Source organism: Cladosporium halotolerans (assembly GCF_011745625.1).
Source record: "Cladosporium halotolerans strain TM138-S3 chromosome Unknown Sca13, whole genome shotgun sequence".
Classification (NCBI taxonomy): domain Eukaryota; kingdom Fungi; phylum Ascomycota; class Dothideomycetes; order Cladosporiales; family Cladosporiaceae; genus Cladosporium; species Cladosporium halotolerans.
In genome coordinates, this window is record NW_027191464.1 from 426,360 (window position 1) to 439,341 (window position 12,982).

A 12,982-nucleotide genomic window follows, 5' to 3' on the forward strand; every position below is an offset into this window, starting at 1 on the left:
GTCCCATGTATCTATGACACAAGCCACCTGTGTTTTTGTTCCGGTATCGTACTTCGACAAGAGAGGTGCAAGTGCAATGTAAAATAAATGGCCAGAAGCACCGATGCTTGAGTTCCCGTGCTTGGAAGCCTTGGAAGACTAGTGCCACTGTGGGAAACCCTGTGGCTATGTGTTTGTGACCGAGTCTTTCGCGGCCTCGTTTGTGGTCCCACAAACTTGTATGAAAGACAGCACAAGATGTGGATACCAAGCGAAGCCCGAAGATCCCCATGGGCAGAGAAGAAACAGCAGAATTTGAACATGCATCTTTGTCCAGCAATGATGAGTTTGGGTTGTTGATAGAGATTGTCAATTTGTTTTGATTGAACTCAAAGACTTAATCCATGGTCAATGATCTAGATTTGCAATGCAGTCAAAACCACCACGCTTGTGAGGAGTAAGAGCCTTTTGTACACAGATGTTTGCCTGGCCCCCACTGACAGACGGATACGAAGATGAATAGATTGACGGTGTAGTGTTTAAGCAGCCTAAAGATGCCACGGAGAAGAGCAAAATCCACAGCGGAGACCAACCACACGTATTTGATATGCAGTTCAAAGTCTACACCATCGAATATCTCGGCTGGCGCGGCAACCACGTCGCCATATTCGTCGTGCAAAGTTCGGAAAGAAACGTCACCGGTAGCGGCAGGCTGTACCATGTTATAGGAAGCATTCAAGAAGGGATGAAATATGAAGCCAGAGACTCCAAGCCATTCGGGGAATCGACGTCGTTCGTCCAGGGAAGCCAGATTCTTATCGGAACTGTCGAGGATAACAGAATGCCAGACTTCGAGGCGATCTGTGAGGCAACTCCTGTTCCAAGAAAGCAGATGAATCTCCGAGGCAGGGTGCTTGATCCGTCGAAACCGGTGCGTCGCTGCCGAAAGTGGGTCGAAGAGACCGTGGAGAAGCTGCTAGCAGATGGTATCGTGAAGTGAATGAGCCCGGGACTTGTTCGTGAACTCGTAAAAGCGGTGACACTCTGACTGCAAAATCATCAATGTCCACACAGAGCATCTCTCGAATCAAGACGCAAGAGCCCTGGCCATCTCGATGTGCAGCTGCACATACCGATCATGAGATAACACGGGTCCACCAGAGGAGAGATGGCCTGATTAACGATGATAAACTCTGGCTAGGCGGCCTCCAACTTCACGCAAAGGTCGTTGCATAACAGCTTCCTGAATGGCAACCGCTACGAGATGATGGCGTTGGGCTTAGCAAAGATGACAGCTCGTGATTGGCAAAACGAGAACAGGCGGAATGCATGACCAGATACACTTGTGGATACACCTGTGTCATGTATAGTCTCTAGCCAGCCCAGATGGAATCGGCCGTAGTGCGTCGCAGCAAAGAACTCCATACTCATGATATCAACCTGGCGTTTCGCAGTCTCTGTTATTTCATATTGCACGGCGCGTAGGCGAATTAAGAATGGCCTGTACTGATAAGTGATAGCTTCACGTGCTCCTACCTGGGAGTTGAAGTGGACAGATGTTGGTCCATAGCTCAGATGTCGCCATTTCGTGGACTTAACTGGTAATGCTGGAGTTTGGTGGTCTCGCGCTCAGAAAATGAGTGCTGACTTGACTGAACAAGACTCGGCAGCTGGTCTTTCCCGTCCTCGCCTTCGAGACAGGATATATCTTTGTATGGTGGAGTCGCGTGCGGACGCGGACTTGAAATAAAGAATTAAAGTAAGTCAATAGCTGCGGCTAGCTCCCGTAGAGCCGACCAATTGCAGGCTTTGGCCGACGGCACGTGTGAGGGCCCAGCCGCCAGCCGACGCTGATACCAGTGGGGCTGGCATTGGGAAGCTGCAGGTGCATTTCTTCCTTGTCGCTTGAAGACTCCCGCCATTCCCTGCTGAAGAAGCTTGTCTAAAAAGAAATACCTGCCATTGGATGACGCTCGATTCACGAGGTGGTCTTTGAAAGCAGAAAATCCGCACAGAAACGAGACGAGAGCCGCAGCGAAGCTACAACAGCTCCATAACAAACACCATGTCTAGCCAACCTCTGCTTCAAACCGCCCCGGGTAAGCCCTTCAACGTCACGAAGACCCTTCAACGCGAGCCCTTCTCTAACCCAAATACCTCCTCCCAGGCAAGCGCATCGCCCTACCCACCCGCGTCGAGCCCAAGGTCTTCTTCGCCAATGAGCGCACCTTCCTCTCATGGCTCAACTTCACCGTCATCCTGGGCGGCCTGGCCGTCGGCCTTCTCAACTTCGGTGACCGCGTCGGCCAGATCAGCGCCGGTCTCTTCACCCTCGTCGCCTTGGCCGCCATGGTCTACGCGCTCGTCACTTTCCACTGGCGCGCGAAGAGCATTCGCATGAGAGGGCAGGGCGGCTTCGACGACCGTTTCGGTCCTACCGTGCTGGCCGTTGCGCTGCTGTTGGCGGTTGTGGTCAACTTCGTGCTGAGGATAACTGGAGCTGGTGGTGACAAGAAGTGAGGTGGATGATTGAAAGGAGCGGGAGAAGTGGTTCGGATAGACTGGAGGACACTGGACAGGCGGCTTTGTACATGGTGGGTATGCTCTCGCGAGAAAAAGAAGAACTGCACATGTTACGAAACCAGAGAAAGACAAGAAACAGCGTCCGGGCGACGGCGCGACTTTGGCGTCAACGGAGCAAGAGGAGTGGATTATGTGGAATGCTATGGACAGCGAACATTTTGTAAATACCTCTTTGCGATATATCACTTATTACGACTTTTTGGTCATAACGAAACAGGAGCACGGAGCCTCATTACTGCCGCCGGAGTGCATTGGCGATGCGCGAGGCACCGCGAATTGACTTCTAGGTAAGGTCAAGAGATCACTCAACAAGCTCTTGATCGTTTCCGATCACCGCGAGAGTCACCGCACGCACAAACGTAAGACTTTGCATCTGAGCTTCTTGTTTTCTAATCCGAGTCTAGTGACGAATCTGACGAATCTGACAATTGCAAGGCATCTGGATACATCAACGGCCCCATGGTGCGCTCGATCTCTCGCATCAACGACTGATACCTATCGTCGGCGGCATGGTCGAATCTTACAAGACCTCGATGGTCGGTGGGGCAAGGATGGTGATCGAGCTCGCGATACTCGTGGGTGACCCGTTCTGCGGACTCCTTGTCGACCATAAGAACCTTCGGCCCCGTCATTCGAAAATTTGTTTCCCCTGCCCATTGCTTCGAACGTAAATTAGTAAAGCAAAGCTGATCGCGCGAAGCATTATGTACCTGATTGGTATCCTCTAAAGTTGGACTTTTCTCCGTCTCGTAGAAGGTTATCACTTTCCATGGCCAGGCCCTGCACAGCCGCGCGAAGTCTTGTGTCAAGCGGTTGAGGAACGACGATGGCTTTCCGTTTGTTTGCAGGAGATCACTGATGAACTGCGCGTTTGGTCGACCGGCGACTACTGTCCGAAGGCACTCGTGGTTCAGCCCCAAATTGGGAACGCCCATGAGAATAAGACCGCGAGTCGAAAGGAGAAGGTTGTGGAGATCAGAATGGTCAGTCCCTGCCGTTCAGTCTGATTGCACCAAGGCCTCTTTCACTATGATACCGCCCAGGCTGTGAGCGAGGATCACCAATGGACGATCCGATGTCTTTGTCCTTTGCCGGAAGCTCGCGAGCGTTCTCAACAGGGTCTGGGCGAGAGCCTCGACGCCCTGCGTACTCTCGCTTCCAATCACCCGCGTCTCGTAGCCGTAGGTCATGATGCGCGCTCTTGGTATGTCCTGCGGAGCAAAATCGCGCAGCCACACAGTCGTGCCCTTGTCCTGGTCTCGGAAGGATCCCAGAGCATGCCCGCCCAAGCCGGTGACTGCGAGCAAGTCCACGGTGGCATCGGGCGGATCGTGCAAGGGTGTAATGCCAATGAACGTTTTGTCCACGTGCCAGCTCGGGCGAGGGGGAATTGGTTGCTTGCAGTCTTTGGCCGTGGTGAACGTTCCGCAAAGGCTCCGCCGGAAGCTGTCGTAACCGGCGAGAGTATACGTCGCTCGTCCTTGTGATTGCTGGTGCAGCCATTTGAGAGCTTCTCCTCGGTTGTCGACATGGATGTCCCTGATGCGCCAGAACTCTGGTTTGGGACATGGCTGCGGTTTCGAGGTTGCGGTATCGCTACAGCTGCTGCTGCTAGAGCTCGGAAGACGCGGCGGCCCATGTTTCATCCCATAGGACACACTTGGTGCCTGATCAGTCCAAGCCCCGAAGAACATCTGTGAGAAGAATATCGAACCAGCTGTCTGATACAGCGATAAAGTGATTCTTAGGCGCGGAGATCGAGCAATCCAAGCTCACAACGCAGACGTGACACTATCTACAGCCACTGGCCACGAACACGGGGTGTTTTTGCGCTCAGCCCTGTGGCGGAGTGCATGAGATCTCAGCTGCAGCTGCGGCTGCCACTTCGCGAGGACGAACGAGGTTCGTCTGCGCAACATTACCTTCGGAGATTGATGGGATGAATCATCAGCAAGACATGCGCAACATGACCGCTCTGGCGCTTGCTGTTCATAAGGACCGAATTACTGTGGCGCTACGGGGCTGGCCACTCCAAAGGTGCTGGTGTAAGCATGACCGCGGTCGTGCAGGTATGCTGCAAATCCATACTGTCATGACCTTGCACTTAGATAGTGGTAATCGAACATATTGATACTTGGAAGCGCTTCGAATAGCCAATAGGAATTCCTAAGCACAGGTAGACCATGGAGTACAGAGAGAGCTAGCCGACTTGGTGGAGAAATCCGGCTGTCAATCGATGTCAGTAGTGAGCACCTGCGATTGCGAGAGAGCGCTGATACTATCTAGGTGATGATCTGACCATGGAAGACACAGATAACTCGGAGATTTCAGTCTTCGGGCTTTCTTCACTTGCACATGCGTGACAAGGGAAAGTTGCGCGCAGATCCTCGGCCTCTTCAGGGGTGTTATTCAGACCTCCATAGCGATCTGATCCGACAACGTTTGGGACTGGACTTGATCGACTTTCCTACGCTGAACGCTCGCAGGCTCTGCGTTATGCGTTCTCACATTTCAGGGAATTTCGCTGATGAAAGCGTATTCGTCCCACGGTATGGTGCAGACTGCACCTTGCAGTCAAAGCAGGGAGCCCCCTTTTAGACGACATCCGGGTCTCCACACCCTTGCACCGCGGTATTGAAAACACGAAGTTCCTATCGGTCCGATAGCATAGCGCAGACGCGAACTTGTGACCATGGGGTTCTCCGCAGGTCTCCCTCCACGTACGCGACATCCAACCCGTCCGCCGAGTTGACACCGTGAGACGTTGGAGCACCCATGCGGCCGCCCATGGGGAGTCCGCGGGGATGATTCGCAATGCGTAGAGGGCACCAACGTCTTGCGCTTTTGATTTAAACATCCAGACTCTTTCAGAGCTGAAGGTTCAGCTTTTGTCGACAGTGATGTTAACAGCACTAACCGCGAGAGGTGCTCCGACCGCACGACACAAAGTCGGGCATGTGGAGGGTCGGGTACTCGCCCAAGAGCAAGCAATCGATCGACACCATCTTGGGTAGGAAGTTCGACCGCGACAGCAATCATCCTTCGTGGAGCCTGCCAACGGGCACATGATGTTGCCACGGCTCTCACGGCTCACAGGCTTTGTGCAAGCGAGTCTTTGCACCTGGCGGGAGACCATTTTCCCAGAGCCGGGCGCAGAGTCCGGATAACGTGGTGATAGAGATTTCCAGCCCTATCCCTTCCATGCGGCTCAACATGCCGGCACGTTCCAGAGACGCGCGAGATGACGTTGTGGCTCGCCTTGGCGCACGATCTTCGCTCTTCATCATCCTTCCGCAATGCTTACAATTCGCGAATCGCTTCCGCCACTCCACAAGCCGACCGCGATGCCGCGGATTTCGCGCGCCAGGCGAGGCCGTTAGAGCTAGGGCGCAACAAGTCATCGCCCAAGCTTTCTCGCTTGACTCGCCCTTTGTGGATCTGTCTAAGACCGGCTCCGGCCAGTCCGCGTGCGTTCTGGACGACTGCCGCTCCGGTTTTCCTTCCAAACATGCCATCATCGCCCGAAGTTTTCGCCGCTCGGTGCTCCCCGGATCGCGAAGCACGCCTCGTGGACAGGCACGAGGGTGCCAGAGCGGGATGACGGTGGGTTAGCAAAGTGGAACTGTGGACGGTGGCCATGGGGAATGAAAGAGGGTCTCTGCTGTTCTGTTATAAGTGCAGGTTCCCGCCTGGTATGTGTCAATTTTGCTCTTACCCTTTCAAGCCTTCACATATCCTCTCTCCAGCACACCTCTACTCATCCCTGACAAGATGGGGTTGCTCAATCAGCTCAGGCGCAATGAGCCTCCTGCACCTCATCATGGCGACAATGCGCACGACGCCAGTGGCACCCACTCGTCGGCTGAGCTTGAGAAGAACGGCATTGACACTCACAGTCCCGTCAAGCTGCTGACGCCCCGAATTTTCGCCATGGTCATGATCGTGTCCATTGGTGGACTTATCTTCGGCTACGACACTGGTCAGATCTCCGGTTTCCTGGAGATGGAAGACTTCTTGATGCGATTCGGTGACCAAACCAATGCTGATGGTAGCCCTGCATTCTCAAAAGTCCGCTCTGGTACTATTGTCGGTTTGCTGTCTATCGGTACTCTCATTGGAGCTATCATCGGCGCCCCCATTGCAGATGCATTCGGCAGAAGGCTGGCCATTGTCTGGTGGAACATCATCTTTTGCGTCGGTGTGATCATTCAGATGACCACTCTGACCACATGGTACCAAGTCGCTCTGGGTCGTTGGGTTGCCGGATTGGGCGTTGGTGCTCTTTCCGTCCTCACGCCTATGTACCAGTCCGAGACTGCCCCTCGCCAGATCCGTGGTAGCATGGTCTCTTGCTACCAACTCTTCATCACTCTCGGCATTTTCATCGCCTACTGCATCAATTACGGCACCAAGACTGACAACACGCCGGCTTCGTGGCGCATCCCTATGGGTGTTGGCTTCATTTGGTCGGTCATTATGGCTGTCGGCATTATGTTCCTTCGCGAGTCGCCCCGTTGGGAATACCGCAAGGGTCGTGTCCAGTCTGCGCGTACTACTATCGCCAAGTCTTACGGTGTACCGGAGAACCACTGGGAAGTCGACCGCGAGGTTCGTGAAATCCAAGCCAAGCTTGATGCCGAGAACGCTGGTGGCGGAAAGCACCCCTGGTATGAAGTATTCACCGGTCCTCGCATGATGTACCGCACCCTTCTCGGTATCTCCATGCAAGCGCTGCAGCAGCTCACCGGCGCCAACTTCTTTTTCTATTACGGCACGACAATTTTCACTGCAACCGGTCTCGACGACTCGTTCCAGACCTCGATGATTCTTGGAGCTGTGAACTTCGTCATGACTATCCCCGGTACTTTCGTCGTCGAGCGTTTTGGCCGCAGACGTGCCCTGATTACCGGCGGCCTCTGGATGTTCTGCTGCTTCCTGGTCTTCGCCTCAGTCGGCCACTTTGCACTTGACCAAGTCGACCCAACCAACACTCCCACGCCCGGCAAAGTCATGATCGCCTTCGCGTGCCTTTTCATCGCCGGCTACGCCATGACCTGGGCCCCCATCGTCTGGGCTATCGTTGGTGAACTTTACCCAACCCGCTACAGAGCCACTGCCATGGGTCTCGCTACGGCCTCGAACTGGACATGGAACTTCCTTATCTCCTTCTTTACGCCCTTCATCACCGGTGCGATTGACTATCGCTATGGCTACGTTTTCGCGGCCTGCAACTTTCTTGGCGCAGTGGTTGTCTACTTCTTCCTATGCGAAACCCGCGGCCGCAGTCTGGAGGAGATCGACACCATGTACATCCTCCACGTGTCGCCGCGAAAGAGCACCAACTGGGTTCCGCCCCAGGGCGAGGACCTCGTCACCGCCGACGCATTACACTTGGCTCCTGGCGCGAGGAACATTCGCAAAGCCGACGCCGCAGGTATGGAGGGTGAACAGCGCATTGACTCTATTCCGGCGCCGACTGCGCAGCACGGCATCCATGATGTCTCCGGTACCGACTACGCGGCGGAGTCGGGTGGTGTGCGCGGACAGTCTGTTTATTAGTGATGCGATTTAGAAGACGATGATACCATGGTTTGTGAGGCATAGATAATCTTTCGTTTTCTATTAGTTCTTACGGAGTGAATTCAGCATTTCATACCGCCTCTTAAACCTTCTTCGATGTGTTGTATTAGTAATCGTCTGCAAACTAAGATTGCTGAGCATCAAATTCCAGACTTCAATTTGCGTGAAGCATTGCTCCCATGAATCCAAAGACATTGGATATTGGCACACGTGGTTGGCCGATGATCCGACGCCACGGCTTGCAGATCGGTCGTCATCAACGTCTGACGTCCGATCTTCAAGACAGCGATCGTCTTTGCGCATCAAGAGCCGCAAAACGATTGCTTCGCTTCTTCCATCAAACGTTCTTCATGTTTTCAATCTCGCGTCTGAGTCAAGAGTCATATGATATGGCATCCCACTCCATACCGCATCCGCCTGGGCCAAGACACGCAGCGCGCCAATACAATGTCATTTCTTATTGGTGCGGCCGATGAAATACCAGCCGCCCGCTCTCGGCTCTGCACGCCCTTCGCCTAGCGCGGGGCCATCCACCAGACAGATCTCGTCGATCAAAAGGGAAGAGTGGTTCGTGACTCTTCTTCTTTCGGGTTTGCTCGACTTTCACTGACTGAAGAGCCTTCTCTCTCTGGCAATTTTGTGCATTTTGCTCATGTATCTGTATACCCTGTGCACTTCCACCACCATCGCATCTTCATAGCTTCTATATTCTCCTGTATTCATGACGCCACACCTGCTTCTCAAGTTGCACGCCAGAACCTGAGAACGTAGAATGACCACGCCACCGCCGAAGTCGGAGCTCACGGCTGACAAAGCTCTATTGGCCAACTATTCAGAAGACCAGGCATCACCTACGGAATATCACATCGTATCAGGATCCAGAGGCAGATCGCAGAGCACGAAGAAAGATGCCGCGGATCAATCGCAGAAACACCTTCGCGCCCCGTCGAGCCGGCCGGCGAGGCCGATGTCTCCGGATGCTTCATCAATCCTCTCAACGGACGAGTACGAGCAATTAGCACCGCAACGATCGAGAAGCCAGCCTTCGCAAATCCACTCTTCAGCGGAGCGATCCGAGGAGCAGAGTGAAAGTTGGAGATCACGCCTTCGAACGCTATGGACCCGCAACAAAGGCATCGCGTATATGCTGATGGCCCAGGTGTTCGGCGTTTTGATGAACGTCACGACTCGCCTTCTGGAAGTTGAAGGCAACAAAGGCAAGGGCCTGCATCCTTTTCAGATTCTCTTCGCGCGCATGGCTATCACCGTCGTCCTGGCTTCTGCTTGGATGTGGTACAAGAAGACGCCGGATTTTCGTTTAGGCAAGCCAGAGGTCCGTTGGCTCCTGGTTGCTCGTGGACTTTCGGGCTTCTTTGGCGTATGGGGAATGTATACGTCTTTACAGTATCTTCCTCTAGCTGACTGCACTGTCCTGACCTTTCTGGCGCCAGGTCTGGTGTGCTGGCTCTGTGCGGTTTTGCTGAAGGAGCCCTTTACCCGGCGGGAGCAAGTCGCCACGCTCATATCGTTCCTTGGGGTAGTCATGATTGCCCGTCCGACATCCTTGTTTTCCAAGTCCGGTGAGACCCCGCCAGCTTCAGGCCCAGGTGACGCGGAGCCAGGCGCAAAAGGCAAGCCTTCTTCTGGAGACGCGTCTGACTTTGACAACGTCACGCCGGAGGAACGTTTGTATGCGGTCAGCATAGCGCTGCTGGGTGTATGCGGAACTGTCATTGCATTTACCTCGATCAGATGGATAGGAAAGCGCGCTCACCCGCTCATATCGGTAAACTACTTCTCTGTGTGGTGCACTATCGTGTCTTTCGTCATGCAACTCGCGCTTCCAGGCGTAGGGTTTCTCCTTCCGGCTGATCTGAAAGAATGGAGCTATTTGGTCTTCCTGGGCATCTGCGGCTTCATCATGGTAAGTGTTTTCTCTGATGACGTTGGCTGCCAGTGGTGTCCGCCAGTACTTACCAGTGATCTGCAGCAATTCCTCCTCGCCGCCGGCCTCGCCTATGAGAAGTCTTCCCGCGCGACCAACATGACCTACACGCAGATGCTCTTCGCTCTGACTTTCGACAAAATCATTTTTGGCCATTCGCCAGGCTGGATGTCCATCATCGGATCGTCGCTGATCCTTGGTCCGGCGATTTTTGTGGCCATGCAGAAAAATGTTGACGAATCAAAGGAGGCTAATGAAGGGAGCCAGGGGCCTGGGGATGAGGAGTCTCAGAGAGCTTTGCTCAGTGGCGAAGCTGCGGAGGAGAGACTTGATAGTGTGGAAGGAGATGGGATTAGGATGCCAGTACCGGAGGTGCAGATGAGGGCTTTGAGATGATTTTGCATATAGGGTTTCTTCACAGCGTTCTGTAACTTGGTTTGATCAGTCGATATAGAGGTTGTTTAGATATTTAGGAGAACATGAATTCCGCGAATTATGGTTGATACCCATCATTTACCTCGCACAGATGACTAAGGCATTGGTATAAAAGCGCACACGCAGAGAATGATAGTGCGAATTATGCCGCAGTAGTCCAAGATCTCGCTCTCGTTGTGCCGGCTCTCGTCGTGAAAGGAACGGCGCCAAGGAATCCCAGAATCTAAGATGCTGATATCCGACATTGGCTATGTTTGCAAAACAAGAAAATCACGAGAAGAGCTCGGACCTTTCACATGCTAGGGGATGAAGTGAAGTAAATCCCTGGACTGGCGCCTTAAGTCCCGGACTTAGATGGAGAGGAAGAAGGAAACTCGAATGAAAATTCCAAAGGAACAACGTGAGCGCTCAATGGTGTTTCTAAAGCCTCGAATCTGGAGCACATCAACCGATGAGGGCTCGGAAACCAGATCGCCTGCGTTGCGCCTCCGGAGTTGCCAAGCAGCTTACCATCGCGGTGGGCGAAACAATACTTCTGCAGTACTACAGCCAAGGTAAGGCTTGCAGCATCGTAGCCTAGCATGCAGCACATAACATCGGACCCAGGTACCTACTTCTCAGCTCTCCATTCGTACGCAAAGACATGATCCAGCCGTCAGCTTCAAAAAGGCGAGATCATATTGCTGAATTAAAGAGAAGCTCAAATCTTTCTTTCAGGTGAAGAAGCAATGAGTATCACTGCAAGCGAGAAGCTGGGTGCAGAGCCTCGTCGTTCCACATTCGCCGTTGCGCGGTCAGGCTTGCATGCTGGAATCCTGATGCTATTGGGCAGCCTCCGATATCATAGGGTCTAAGAATAGTCAATCCCAATACGCCACTTGAGCTTCACGCAGATTCGATTCTGATACGCCTTCAGTTGTCCGAGGTGCGAGACCGGACATGCAACCCTCAGAAGCGAAGATGCGCGACGGGTGACCAATTCTGGCTGCTTTGCTACCAAGCGATCCCAATCAAATAAGTAGGCAGACCGTAGAAAACATTCCAGCCTTTTTTGAGCATTGGGGCTGGGCAACGCCGAGCTCATGTAACTCGGGCGCTGGTGTAAGGTTACCCGGTTGCTCTTTGTAGCTTCGAAGACGTGTGGTACGTAGCAGCGTGGCGCCCGTTCAACTTGAAGGACTTCGATGCGCAGCCTCGCTTACCACAGCCTTCTCTCTTATGAACACCATCACCAACTAACAGCTCGTGGACTGGGTCATGTCGCTGGCCAGACTTGTGGTTCCGTAGCACAGATGATATCCTCACAATTTCTTCCACGATTTCCTCCATCCATGGTCTCCTTGAAAGCCCTCTGGCTATGTGCCATTATCCTGAGCAAAGCCCTTTGCCAACCGGCACAGGACTACTGGACTTTCCCACAGGCTCTTTCTGCTGTCACTCTAGGTCGGAACTTCACTGTGAGATGGGAACCCAGCATTCGCGAGGTGTTCAGCACATACTGTCCTCCTTGCGATACATCTCTCGTCGACTTATGGGTGCAGACTGGCCATAATACGAACAATCAGTATCCGATCGCCGGTATTTAACCCCTGTATTAGGTGCAGAATGTCAGCTTACGGGCTTCTAGACAACGTCAACCTCAAAACGACATCGAATCTCACATGGCCGGTCGGAATACCATCTCAAGATCTGCGTCGCGACGGAGAGTGGATTCTCCGTTTCGTCCCAAACGGAACTTTCTCCGCATACATACAGGAGGAGGGGAAGAATGTCCCTTCTCCGTTGTTCTACGTTCTCCCTTCTGACGGTACGACGACTTCTGCCTCAGCTTCAGAACCCACGAGCTCACCCGATGGCGCACCTGATACTGCGCCCAGGTCGTCGACTACATCCACGTCTACAATTTCCGACAACACACCAACGCCTACGCCCTCCGCGGATGAGGTGTCGAATGCTCTTAGTACTGGGGCAAAAGCAGGAATCGGAGTAGGTATAGGCGTGGGCGTTGTGCTCTCTGTTGCGGCATTGCTGTTCTTCTTGATAGCCAGAAGAAAAGGACAGCATTCCTACGGGTGGTTTGGAAGGAGCAACCATCCTGCTGATCAGGATGGATTGCCCGTGGACCACAAAGTAGACGAAAATGCCTCGGAAGGAAACTTCACAGGCGTGCCGCCTGCCTCTTCGATGTTGCCAGAGCTACGAGGCCAAGAACTGTCACAAGAGCCACAGAAACATGAACTTCCATCGGAGTCGCAGACACATGAGTTGGAGGGGAACCGTCGTCTCGCATCCGAACTGGACAGCTAGCCTCTGCGGTGATCTCGTCGGTGCAACGCTTGGAGGCGAGAATCTCGAGTACATAAGGCAGGCGTCCAAGGGATAAGTGTGTTCGTAATCGAGTCTCGATATTGTTGATGAGCATGATGGGAATACGAGCCCTAGAAGGCAGCCCGCAAAGAA

The 12,982-nt window shown here is 53.4% G+C and overlaps 7 protein-coding genes across 7 annotated transcripts; 5 read left to right on the top strand and 2 right to left on the bottom strand.

The window, feature by feature from the left end:
• Positions 1–586: 586 nt before the first annotated feature.
• Positions 587–979, top strand: WHR41_04625 (uncharacterized protein; the record flags this gene model as incomplete). The annotated part of the gene is made up of 1 exon (XM_069373231.1): positions 587–979. One exon carries the CDS (start codon positions 587–589, stop codon positions 977–979), a length of 393 nt encoding a protein of 130 aa, XP_069229927.1.
• Positions 980–2,044: 1,065 nt separating this feature from the next.
• On the top strand, positions 2,045–2,499 carry nrf1 (Vacuolar transporter chaperone complex subunit 1; the record flags this gene model as incomplete). The annotated part of the gene is made up of 2 exons (XM_069373232.1): positions 2,045–2,078; positions 2,147–2,499. 2 exons carry the CDS (start codon positions 2,045–2,047, stop codon positions 2,497–2,499), a joined length of 387 nt encoding a protein of 128 aa, XP_069229924.1.
• A 452-nt stretch (positions 2,500–2,951) lies between these two features.
• On the bottom strand, positions 2,952–3,194 carry WHR41_04627 (uncharacterized protein; the record flags this gene model as incomplete). Its single annotated transcript, XM_069373233.1, has 1 exon — positions 2,952–3,194. The coding sequence occupies one exon, from the start codon at positions 3,192–3,194 to the stop codon at positions 2,952–2,954; it is 243 nt and encodes an 80-aa protein (XP_069229925.1).
• Positions 3,195–3,560: 366 nt separating this feature from the next.
• Positions 3,561–4,208, bottom strand: WHR41_04628 (uncharacterized protein; the record flags this gene model as incomplete). Its single annotated transcript, XM_069373234.1, has 1 exon — positions 3,561–4,208. The coding sequence occupies one exon, from the start codon at positions 4,206–4,208 to the stop codon at positions 3,561–3,563; it is 648 nt and encodes a 215-aa protein (XP_069229932.1).
• Positions 4,209–6,333: 2,125 nt separating this feature from the next.
• WHR41_04629 (uncharacterized protein) lies at positions 6,334–8,121 on the top strand (the record flags this gene model as incomplete). The annotated part of the gene is made up of 1 exon (XM_069373235.1): positions 6,334–8,121. The coding sequence occupies one exon, from the start codon at positions 6,334–6,336 to the stop codon at positions 8,119–8,121; it is 1,788 nt and encodes a 595-aa protein (XP_069229933.1).
• Positions 8,122–8,747: 626 nt separating this feature from the next.
• WHR41_04630 (uncharacterized protein) lies at positions 8,748–10,599 on the top strand. The gene is made up of 2 exons (XM_069373236.1): positions 8,748–10,066; positions 10,133–10,599. Exons 1-2 carry the CDS (start codon positions 8,915–8,917, stop codon positions 10,481–10,483), a joined length of 1,503 nt encoding a protein of 500 aa, XP_069229798.1. The 5' UTR covers positions 8,748–8,914; the 3' UTR covers positions 10,484–10,599.
• A 1,254-nt stretch (positions 10,600–11,853) lies between these two features.
• On the top strand, positions 11,854–12,829 carry WHR41_04631 (uncharacterized protein; the record flags this gene model as incomplete). The annotated part of the gene is made up of 2 exons (XM_069373237.1): positions 11,854–12,100; positions 12,150–12,829. 2 exons carry the CDS (start codon positions 11,854–11,856, stop codon positions 12,827–12,829), a joined length of 927 nt encoding a protein of 308 aa, XP_069229797.1.
• Positions 12,830–12,982: the final 153 nt, after the last annotated feature.